This window comes from Bos javanicus, chromosome 28 (genome assembly GCF_032452875.1).
Source record: "Bos javanicus breed banteng chromosome 28, ARS-OSU_banteng_1.0, whole genome shotgun sequence".
In the NCBI taxonomy this organism is placed as follows: domain Eukaryota; kingdom Metazoa; phylum Chordata; class Mammalia; order Artiodactyla; family Bovidae; genus Bos; species Bos javanicus.
This window is the reverse complement of record NC_083895.1, coordinates 10,323,968-10,336,194: the sequence shown is the minus strand read 5'-3', so window position 1 is coordinate 10,336,194 and position 12,227 is coordinate 10,323,968. Positions and strand designations below refer to the sequence as shown.

The 12,227-nt window shown below is 47.8% G+C and overlaps 1 protein-coding gene across 1 annotated transcript in view; it reads right to left on the bottom strand.

Annotated features, from left to right (window-relative positions):
* GPR137B (G protein-coupled receptor 137B) overlaps positions 1–12,227 on the bottom strand; it is a 63,883-nt gene that overhangs the window by 25,234 nt on the left and 26,422 nt on the right. Inside the window, 3 exon segments of the mRNA XM_061404916.1 lie at positions 448–576; positions 4,260–4,409; positions 7,545–7,767. Of these exon segments, the coding sequence (XP_061260900.1) occupies positions 448–576; positions 4,260–4,409; positions 7,545–7,767 (502 nt within the window).

The following is a 12,227-nucleotide window of genomic DNA, read 5'->3' as shown; positions in this document are numbered from 1 at the left end:
GGAAAAGAAAGTCTCAATGAAACAAAGGAACTTTTCATATTAGAATAAGATGGAAGAATCTATCAAAAATCTAAGAAAAAATTCCAACTGTAGGCTTTGTGATTAGAATTAGGAGATGTTTTCTGCAAAAGAATCCACCTGCAATGCAGGAGATCCCAGTTCGATTCCTGGATCGGGAAGATCTGCTGGTGCAGGGATAGGCTACCCACTCCAATATTCTTGAGCTTCCCTTGTGGCTCAGCGAGTGAAGAAATCCTCCTGCAATGCAGGAGACCTGCGTTTGATCCCTGGGTTGGGAAGATCCCTGGGAGAAGGGAAAGGCTACCCACTCCAGTATTCTGGCCTGGAAAATTCCATGGACTGTGCAGTCCATAGGGTCGCAAAGAGTCGGACACGACTGAGCGACTTTCACACTCACTTTCTGCAAATACAAAGTGGATTACTTACAAGGTCTTTTGTAGAATTTCTGACTCGGAAGAAGTAGACCACTAAGGTGGTAGGTAAGAGTTCCCACACAAAGAGGACCACTCCAAACACTATGTATCCGGCATCTCCCAGCTGATTCTTCAAATCCGCCTGGGGAGGAGAGAGGGAAAAAATGGAGAGTCACCAGACTGAGGACAGAACAAGTTTGATTCAGTTCTAATGTGACAGAGACTAAATCTAATACAGTGTAATTTCTTCCCCCTAAAATATGCACGTTGAAATCAGATACTATTAATGCTACTGTGCCAGACCTTGGTGGTTGGGGGGGTAGTTATTTAAACCATATAGGATAGATAATTTTAAAAACATTTTATTTAGTTAGTTTTTGACTGTGCTGGGTCTTCATTAATGCATGGGCTTTTCTCTAGTCACGGTGAGTGGGGGCTACTCTCTAGCTGTGGTGCTCGGGTTTCTCATTGCAGTGGCTTCTCTTGTAGAGCGTAGGCTCGGGGGCTTGTGGGCTCAATAGTTGTGGCACACCCACTTAGCTGCCCCTTGGCATGGTGGGTCTTCTGGGACCAGGGATTGAATCCATGTCCCCTGCGTTAGCAGGCAGATTCTTAACCACTGGACCACCAGGGAAGTCCCAGGAGAGACAATTATCTTCTTCGAAATATTCAAAGACAGTAACTGCCAGTCTCTGATGCTTCATTCCTTCACCCTCCAGGAATCTTCCTTACATCCAAATGAAGTCTCTAAGCTAACTTTTCTTCGACAACCGAATAATGATATTGTTTTGCTGCCTTCTCCCAATTCTTTTTTAAAATCATTTTTTGGCTACACTGTGTGTCATGCAGGATCCTAGTTCCCCAGCCAGGAATCAAACCCGTGCCCCCTGCATTAGAAACATGGAATTCTAACTACTAGACCACCAGGGACGTCCCTCTCCCAATTCTTTTTTTTTTAATATTTATTTGGCTGCACCAGTTCTTAGTTGCAGCATGTGAGATCTATCTAGTTCCCTCACCAGGGATCGAACCCAGGCACCCTGCATTGGGAATGCAGTCTTAGCCACCGGACCATGAGGGAAGTCCCCCACCTCCCAGTTCTCAAGAGCAGCATATCACAATAGTAGCCTTAGTCTCATCCTTGGAATAAATGTGTCAGTGTTTTTTATTTCTCTTCACATTAACCACATCCTATATTTACATTTTAAAGCCTACAGCAGGCTAGACTGTCTAGAAAAAAAAAGCCTCCCAGTCCAGGATGCTGGCCTCCTGGACCAGTGAGACAGCTGAGCAGATGGGGTGTAGCAGCGCGCTCCTTTCTGAAGGCCAGAGGCAGGGTGTGTGAGGCTATTTCTGGGCAAGTCTGTCAGAAAGGCCGGCATTTCAAAGGAAGACAGAAACGCCATCAAACCATAAAGGGCCGGTCCCTACACGGAACCCTCTCACCTTCTCCACCACATTGTGCTCAAAGTATACGCGTGCACGCTAAGCCGTTTCAGTCGTGTCCGACTCTTTGTGGCCTCATGGACTTGTACCCTGCCAGGCTCCTCTGTCCATGGGATTCTCCAGGCAAGAATACTAGAGTGGGTTCGCCGTGCCCTTTTCCGGGGGATCTTCCTGACCCAGAGATGGAACCCAGGTCTCCGGCATTGGCAGGAGGGTTCTTTACCGCTAGCGCTGCCGGGGAAGCCTTAAACTACAGTACCCAAAACCAATCTCGCGCCTCTTCAGAAAGATGACTCAAACGCTGCACTGAAACTCCACCCACATGTCTCAGAAGTGTGCTGTGTGCTCCACCATTCTACACACATGACCTGCATCTTGGGGCCATCCACTGGCTCCTAGATTATTTTGGCTGCGACACACAGATCCTGACATCTATAAACAAACAGCCACTCAAAACAACGGAATTGTGTTGTGATAAAAATTTGTGATATTTTGAATTCATTGTATTTATAAGCTCTTACTTGAAAGAAGCATTGAAATAAGTATTTTGTTAAAACCAAATCCTTGTGGCTTAATGGGGAGAGAGTCTCAGTTTGGGAAGATGAAGATGGTCTGGAGATGGATGGTGGTGATGGTTGCATGACACTGTGAATGTACTGTGCACTTAGAAATGATTAGTCAGTTGTACCTACATGTTACCATGATAAAAGTCCTCTGGGTATCATGATTAAGTCTCTAATTTATCACTGTTGCACGTTTAGATTTGTATTTGATTTCTCACAACAGGAAATTCTTCACCAGTGCCCTGCCCACCTTCCTCCCACCCTCCATTTGTGCTGTTGGTTTGGTGATTATGATTGTTGTGGTTTGAATCCAGTCTAACGCCTGGCACGAGCCTCTTATGGATTTCATCTTGCCCTCAGTTGTTGTGGTTGTTTTTGGTAGAATCTATCTATTTGAGCTGCACCATGTGGGATTTTAGTTCCCCGATCAGGGATGGAACCCGAGTCCCCTGCACTGGGAGGGTGAAGGCTTAACCACTGAACCACCAGGGAAGTCCCTGCCATCGGTTTTAACTTAGCACGGTTGTTTTCTTCTTTCCTCCAGAGTGTTAATTCAAGATTTGAACAGTTGGGATTTTAGAGGTGGATTTGTCTATAGTTGGATATTCAGTGTTTACCCAGGAAAATCTCAGGAGCATTCAACCCAGTAAACTCCTACTTTAGAAGCTTCTATTTCTTTGCTTAATGGCTTCTCTGTATGGCTCTTTTCTTCAGTGGACATAAACTTCTACATGGAAGGATGGGTCTGTTCATTTTTGTGTTTCTGGCACTTTGTCCAGGGCTGGAGACAAAGAAATGATACTTTTCAAATTAGAGAATGCTGATTAATTCTCATTCTTTTTTTTCTTTCTCTTTGTTTGGCCATACCATGCAGCACATGGAATCTTAATTCCCCAACCAGGGACTGAACCCATGTCCCCTGCAGTGGAAGCACAGAGTCTTCACCACTGGACAGCCCGGGAATTCCCCTCTCAGTCGTTTATATTTTGAGCTTTTGCGAATATGGATGCCATATTATATTTCATTGCTGCTAAGTCGCTTCAGTTGTGTCTGACTCTGTGCAACCCCATAGCCGGCAGCCCACCAGGCTCCCCGTCCCTGGGATTCTCCAGGCAAGAACACTGGGAGTTGCCATTTCCTTCTCCAATGCATGAAAGTGAAAAGTGAAAGTGAAGTCGCTCAGTCGTGCCCAACTCTTAGCGACCCCATGGACTGGAGTCTACCAGGCTCCTCCGTCCATGGGATTTTCCAGGCAAGAGTACTGGAGTGGGGTGCCACTGCCTTCTCCGATTATATTTCATTACCTTTGTTTATTTGTCTACGAATTTCTAGAATACATTATAAAAAAGAGTTTCATACTGAGATGTAAAATGGGCTCTTTCTAACCCCTTAACATCCTTGGTCACTTTTGTCTACATTTCTTTCGCTTACTGCTCCATTAAAAAAAAAAAACAAAAAACACCACTTCATCATTTTATGTGTCTTCTAACCTGAATACAATTCATTTTTATCTTTGCAAATTTCACCCTTTAATAAAATCATATTACATTTATATAAAACCACTTAAAAATTTTAAGTACTGCTTGACAAAAGCCCCAGAAAGTAGCAAGGAGAAGTGTGTCTGTTTTCTAATTTTCTCACAAGACGTGTGAGCTGGAACAAGGCAGGTACTGTGATTGCATTTGACATGAGGATGTAGACACCACCCAGTTAAGTGACTCCCAAGGTCACCCAGCTCTTCAGCAGCAAAAGCAAGGAGCTGACACCTCTCTGCCACACGGCATGCTGCCAAAGCAAGGCTCCAGCGCCCACTGACCTGGTCTGACACATTGTACCAGTCGTAATCAAAGGAATGGACATTCTTGCTCTGAGAGAACGACAGGATGAACAGGTTGTAGCAGGCCCGAGAGGTGTACAGCAGGATGACGGTCACGCCGATGGCGGTCACCTGACACACGGAGGAGCCCTGGAAAAGCAGGAACCATGAGCGGGGTCCCCAATCCGGGCCCAAGACCAAGGTCCCCTCCCAAGCATGGCCTCTGTTCAGAACTGCTAAACCCTCCCAGCTTCTCTTCCACTCTCAGACCTTCAACCCAACTGCAAGCCTCCCCTCACTCCACACCCACCCTAAAACTTCCAATTCTCTTCAGAGAGATGCTTCAAAACCTGAAAACATGAACTATTTGCCTAAGACCTAGGCTTGGAAGAGCAAGACAGTCAGATGACTTATTTGGTTAAATCTCTAAGTGCCGCTGCTCAGCTCCAAGGATGTTCTGAGCTTATGAGCCCAGGGCCTGCCCCCTGGCTTGGAGACAACAAAACCACCTCAGAGGCATGGCAGCCTGGGGACAGTGGAACTGTGGACAGTGGCTCTGGGTAGGGAGCATGTCTTCAAGACCCAACTGTCCTAGGCTGGGAAGGCTGCAGTCCCACTGTGATTCAGAGCTTGGGATTGTGTGAAAATTGGTCATCTGTGCCCCCACTAATGAAGCTATCAGTGTCCAAAGTTAGCTAAAGGACCGCTAACTGAAAACAGCTGTCGTTGTCATTTAGTCGCTAAGTCGTGTCCCACTCTTTTGCAACCCCGTGGATTGTAGTCCACCAGGCTCCTTTGTCCATGGGATTTCTCAGGCACAAATACTGGAGTGGGTTGCTGTTTCCTTCTCCAGAGGATCTTCCTGACCCAGGGATCAAACCTGTGTCTCCCACACTGGCAGGTGGATTCTTTACCACTGAGCCACCAGGGAAGCCCTGGTGTTAAAAACAGTTAGCCAAAAAACTGAAATTCATTTTTGAGTTTGGAAGTCACTAACTAAATCTAAGCTATTATTTTATTTTGCCAATGGTAGTCCATCAGATTGTTGGCACAGAGGTGATCTAAATCTGACAATCTGACAAAGTGTGACCCCTCCTATTAAAACCACAATTCTGTTTTGTTTTGGCCGCACTACAAGGTCTGTGGCATCTTAGCTCCCTGACCAGGAATTGAACTCGAGCCCTCTGCACTGGAAGCGTGGAGTCTTAACCACTGGACCACCAGGGAAGTCCCCATAATTCTGTTTTCAAAAAGCCTTGAATAGACCTTATACGGGAGACAGTGTAAATAATAAAGCTAAGGCAAAGTCAAGTATAAAATTTGTCAACATTTATCAATGAAAAAAGGACCCTGCTACACTAACGTTTCAGATTTTGCAAGAGCTCAGGCAAAGGTATCACAGGATACCTTGATGAAGAAGGCTTTGTAATTTTGAAGTTGGAGGTACAGATATTAATCTACTGATGGCTGCTGAAGACCAAGTATCTTAAGAAGCAGAGTGCTCAGGTCTTCAGACCAGTGACATTACAACCACATGGGTTCCCTGGCAAGGGTTAGGGTGCCACAGAAATTCAAAAGCAGAGGAGCTGTGAATCACCCTACCTTACATGTGAGAAAACCAAGTCTCAGTGGGCAACATGCTGGTGGGGCCAGGGTCCCATGGCCAGTGGGAGCCCAGAGCATCCACTCTGACCTCCGCACATCACCAGGCTCCTTAATGAGGGGGAACTGGGGACCAGGCTGGCGAGGGGCACTGCAGAATCACCACACCAGGCAGCACATCTGCCCCTCTCTGTAACTCTGGGGGAAGGAAAGGAGAAAATAGGGACTCCAGGGCTGGGGGCATTGGTCTCTGCACGTGCCCTGCCCGACCAGTGCCTGCTTCTCCTACACCCATTCACACAACTGACCTTCCTATGAACTTGCCCCCAGGCCCAGCTGGTGACTCTTCTTATCAAAGCGGTGGTACGTGTCATGCCCCTCTGCTGGTTTCCCTGGTAACTAACGAGCCCATGCGTGCTCAGTCGCGTCAGTCATGTCTGACTCTTCGTGACCCCGTGAACTGTAGCCCACCAGGCTCCTCTGTCCATAGGATACTCCAGACAAGAATACTGGAGTGGGTTGCCGTGCCCACCTCCAGGGGATCTTCCCAATCCAGGGATCAAACCAGCGTCCCAAGCATCTCCTGCATTGCAGACAGATTCTTTACCGTTGAGCCACTGATCACACCTGATATCAATTCCCTCTGCAACTGGTCGTCTTCCTTCCTGACCCCCGACACTGGAGCGAAGCCCGCTACCGTCCTGCTGCCGTCCGCTGCACATGTGGAATGCTGCTCCATGACCGTGATTCAGACGTGTAAGATCCCCGATCCCTTAAGCCATCGCTGACTCCAGGCTTTCTTCAGTACTGAACCTGGGCATGCCCTGGCCTTGTAGGCCTACGGGGTGCGGCCCAACACACGGTCTGACTCCATCTCCGAACTGTCACGATGAGAGGCCTGCTGTCCCGAACCCCAGGAGCAGCTCCCCTGTTAAGGGGTCCCTCACAGGGGCACAGTCAAGGCAGGGGTGCGCCGGGATCTGAGTGTCTCTGCGCCATGACCCGGTGGTAAAGAGGACAGACCCCCGAGCCCGGAGCCAGGCTGCTGCGGCCACACCGCGGCTCTGCGTCTCCTGGCTTGTGTGACCCGGGCTGAGCCTCTGACATCCCGTGCCTCCATTTCCCTAGGTAGGTGACACCTATTCCCCCTGAATTTTGACGGTTACAGTCCTACCTACATGCAGAGTGCTTATAAAAGGGCTAGGAACAAAGGGAATACCAGCTGTGTGTTTCTAACAATATTAGTGGCACAGTTAATCCCATGGGTCCTCTAAACTCTCACTTAAACCTCTGTATCCAGAAACCAGAGATTTACCTCTCTGTCAGGAACTCTGCACAGCCCAGTAAACCTCGAGCCACCCGGAGTCAATTCTTCTCACAAAGTTCAATGAACTACACGGCTCTGTGTCTTGGCAACACCACCACAGCTAATCATTTGCAAGAGGTCAGGTGGGAGAGGCATTGGTTGATTTCTGTTTTCTGTTGCAAACCAGGGAACTTTTTTTGGTGGAGGTGAGCCTCACTGCACAGTATGTGGGATTTTAGTTCCCCAACACGGGATAAAAACCTGTGGCCCCTGCATCAGGAGTGCCAAATCATAACCAATGGACTCCCAGGGAAATCCCAGAAAACTCTTTCGAGAATAAGTCTAATGGCAGGATCTCAACCACGTGTCCGCCTTACCTTAGACTCCAAGTAAATGTTGGCCAAGGACATCTTGGAGATTTTGTAGAGGCAGATGGACAGGGAGACGGCACAGAGCACGAAGAGCGTGTCGTTGATGGCCACGCGCACGGACACAATCGCTTTCCTCTCCCAGGTGCCCGTCTTCACCAGCACCGCACAGGTTAAATTCACCAACAGGAAAACAAGGCTGATGAAGAGCGAGGCCAGGTAGAGGGGCAACCTGGGAAGGAAGAGAGAGAGGCTGAAGGCAGCCTTCCCCACAAGCTTCCTGTACATTCTGATCAATCCACAAGGAAACTGTGGATTTTTGAGGGTTTTTTGTTTGTTGGTTAAATGCTAGAAGCAGAACATGCCAAAGTTAACACTTAAGAGCTCGGAGTCTGGGGTTGGTAGATGCAAACTATTATATTGAGAATGGATAAACAAGGTCCTACTGCATAGCACAGGGACTCTACCGAATATCATATGATAAATCATAATGGAAAAGAATAGAAAAAAAGAAAGTATACATGTGTATAACTGAGCCACTCGGCTGGAGACTAGAGACTGGCACACACTGTAAATCAACATGTATACTACAATGGAAAAGGTTCGGACTTTGGAGGGTCCCCAGATTTAAATGACAAATCAACCACAAAGAGTGCCCTCGGGGGGTCCTTTACCTGAGCCCCGCGTCCCCGTCCTGGAGGCTACGAGGGTCAGAGGGGCTGTGTGGACGTGGGCTGACGCACGCGCTGCTCACGAGGATGGTAGAGCAGAGCTGGGCTCCGAGGCTGGGCTGGGATTCGGGGAGAGCACCAGCCACTCTGCACACTGAGAGCCTGGGCAAGGTGGCCCTGGGTGAGCCCTAGTGTCACCAGAAAACAGCCTCAATAACACCGACCTTGCAGCCTCTTCCTGAGGATTAGTGAGATAATGTTTTAAAAGGGTTTTCCCCCTCAGAAGTCATCAAGTCTGGGCAGCACCCCCTTCGCATGGAACACTCACTAGCAGCACAGCTATCCCCAAGCTTTTGGGCACAAGAGACCAATTTTGTGGAAGACAATTTTTCCATGGACCAGGGTGGGAGATGGTTTCGGGATGAGTCAAGAGCATTTTATTTATGATGCACTTTATTTCTATTATTATTACATCAGTTCCACCTCATATCATCAGGCACTATTAGATCCTGGAGGCTGGGAACCCCTGCACTAGCCTCGGGGCAGTGGTGGTGGCCATTTTTAACTTGCAGTTTCTCAGAGCTGCATGCTGCCTACGTGACCTGTGCAAGGTCTAGAGAGACACTTCTCACATTTACCAATATGGAAATCAGTTCAAGTTTCTCTCTAGGACTGTCCATATTGTGTTTACTTCAGGTAAGTATCACTGGAGTCTATTCTTGGCTCAAGGATAGACCACTCAGGTACTGATGAAGCTATTTGCAGGGCAGGAATAGAGATGCAGACATAAAGCACAGATTTGTGGACACAGCAAGGGATGGGAGAGGGTGGGAGGAATTGAGAGAATAGCATTAAATGTATATATTAACATATGTAAAACAGATAGCTAGTGGGAAGCTGCTACATAGCACAGGGAGCTCAACCCAGTGCTCTGTGATAACCTAGGGGTGTGGGATGGGATGGGGAGATGGGAAGGAGGTTCAAGAGGGAAGGGACATATGTATACTTGTGGCTGATTCACATGTTGTATGGCAGAAACCAACACAACACTGTAAAGCAATCATCATTTAAAAATTAAAAAAAAAAATTTTTTTAAGTCATATCCTACACTGTATTTTTAAACTTAACAAAACAGACCATTTAAGTTGAACATGTCTGCATCTGCCCAAAGGGCTGCTGAGACAAGGGGAGAGAATGGACATAGGGCATTAGCACAACATGCAACTCATGGTAAATTAGTCAAAAACCTTAAATTATGAAGGTTTTCATTAGCTCTCTACACGTTCCCATAGTGATGGAGGGAATCAGGGGCTTAGAGAGAGACAGAGGCAGGGCCAACTGGGAGTCACTAAAAATCTTCAATCTGCCTCCTCAAAAGCCCTGTTTCTTATTGTTCTATTATTATCTGCTGTGCTTTTGTGAAGAACACAATTTGGAAACATCTAGAACCTCTGGAATCAGCCCTACTGTTTTTGACCCCTTGCTGGTGTTATGCATACATTCTATCCATGTGATGGCAATGAAGCTCCGGAAAAAAGCATAATATGGACATTCAGCTTTTCCAAAGGACTCCTCTTGGGCATTGTTTTAAATACTATGCTCAGTCCTGTCCAACTCTTTGTGACCCCATGGACTGTAGCTTGCCAGGCTCCTCTGACCATGGGATTCGCCAGGCAAGAATACTGGAGTGGGTTGCCATGCCCTCCTGCAGGGGATCTTCTGGACCCAGGAACTGAACCCGTGTCTCTTATGAGACGTCTCCCGCACTGGCAGGTGGGTTCTTTACCACTAGCGCCACCGGGAAGCCCAAAAGCCTTTATTGAATTTGTTACAATATTGCTTCCGCATTATGTTTGGTTTTTTGATCACAAGGCTTGTGGATCTCAGCTCCCTGACCCGGGATCAAACCTGCACCGCCTGAATCGGAAGGTAAAGTCTTAACCACTACAGTGGATATAAATTCTTACTCCTCTTTCTTCACTGTGAAAATTCTATGGGACAGTGAGAGGGCACTGGGAACGGAGAAAGCAGAAGACAAGCAGGCCCCACTCACACCCAGACGGTGCAGCTCCCACACTGCTGGAGTGTGGCCCTGGCCACCCACTCAGCTTCTGCTCCCACTCCTCGCCTCAGCTGCTCTGCTTGCATCTGCTGGGTGTGACCCAGAGAGCAAGGTCACAGATGCGACACCAGGCAAGTCCTCGGCCACTCAGGGCTGCTGTGCCCTCACATTTGTAACACAGAGCTCACTCCTCCTCTCCAGCCTCCAAGAGTTGCCGTGAGAACTCAAGGGACCCTGTGCTTCTCCTCCGATGTCACCCAGGGAAGAGTGAGGCCTCATCCTCACCCTCAAGAGCAACTTCTAGAAAAAGGTGTCCCCTCCTGCCTCATCACCTCCTCTGCAGGTACCCTCTGCTGGCCCCGCCTCCTCCTACCATCTTCTCCCTGACCTCAAAGGTGTGACCCCAGCTCCATCCTTCCCCCATCTGAGCCTGTCTCTGGAGGCCCCTGGTCTGTCTTCCTCCTGTTCATCCCCTAGAGTGACAGTGTCCATGTCTCTCTGCCCTGCATCCTCTTCCTCGGGAAATAACATTCCCTCCTCCAGCCTCTGTTACAGCTCTTGTTCAACCAAGTTCCGAAGCTCTTGTCTCGAACCACTGCCTCTGCCCAAATCAACTCACACTCCAAACAGCCTCCTTTGAGGCCCACATCCAAGCTCAATTCTTAATGTTCCCCCTCCTACCCCTCCCAGGTTTTCCTAACACAATCATAGCTCAGTATCTGCAAGGGACACCTTTCAGGCCCCCACAGCCAACACCGAAACCCAAAGATACTCAAGTCCCGGACTGAGAGTGCTGCAGTACATGTCATCTGAGGCATATCGTGCCTCCCGATATGATCCTCTGGAGCCACAGGTGTGGAATCCTTGGATCCCACAACGGAGGGCTGACTGTAAAGCACTGTTACTTTAAACTGACCTTCTTAGAATCAAGTCTGGCAGAAACATGAACTGAACTTCTCAGAAAGCAGTGAAGGGACAGACAAAGAGGACAGATCTGTGGTTGCTAAGAGGAAGGGAAGCATTGGGAGTCTGGGATTAGCAGACCCAACCTAGTATATACAGGATGGAGAAACACCAAGGTCCTCCTGTACAGCACAGGGAATTCTATTCAATATCTTGTGATAAAGCACAGAAAAGGACATGAAAAAGAAGTCATTCTGCTGTACAGCAGAAATTAACACAACATTAAAAATCCACTACACTTCGACAATTTTTTTTTTAAGTAGTAAAGGGAGACAGCAGGATCAGATGAAAAACAAAAACAGCACACACGTCTCATCACTTGTATCTCGGCCTGAGTACGCTGTCACCTAACTTCCTGAACTCCAGCTTCCTGGGATACAAAGGGGGATCAGAGTATACACTTTCAGAACTTTATATAAACAGTCTTTGTGAATTTAAGATGATACCTGTTTAAATGGTGGCTCAGGCAGTAAAGAATCTGCCTGTAATGCAGGAGACCTGGGTTCGATTCCTGGCTTGGGAAGATCCCCTAGAGAAGGGAATGGCAACCCACTCCAGTATTCTTGCCTGGAGAATTCCATGGACCGAGGAGCCTGGTGGGCTACAGTCTATGGGGTTGCAAAGAGTCGGACACGACTGAGCGACTAACACTTTCCCTTTCAATGTGTTTAAATATAATAGGAATATAGTTTTACATATTTGTAAAGTAATAAAATAATTAAAATTTCACTTTGACTCAAGAAGGTAAGAGGCCAAAGTCTCCTTCCCAGAAATGTGTGCCTGGATAGTCGAGCTCTTCTGGGCAGGGACTTGAGACACCTTGACTCGTGTGGCGACTATCTCATGGCTTCTTGACACCTTGTCTCCCTTCCCATTCTGGCCGAGGCTGATCATTCAAGCCACAGGGGAGTTAGCAGGCCTCTTTAAAAACCTGGGGCAAGTAACAGACCCTGCCCACAGGAAAAATATGCAAGTCCACCTCCTGCAATAAATTCA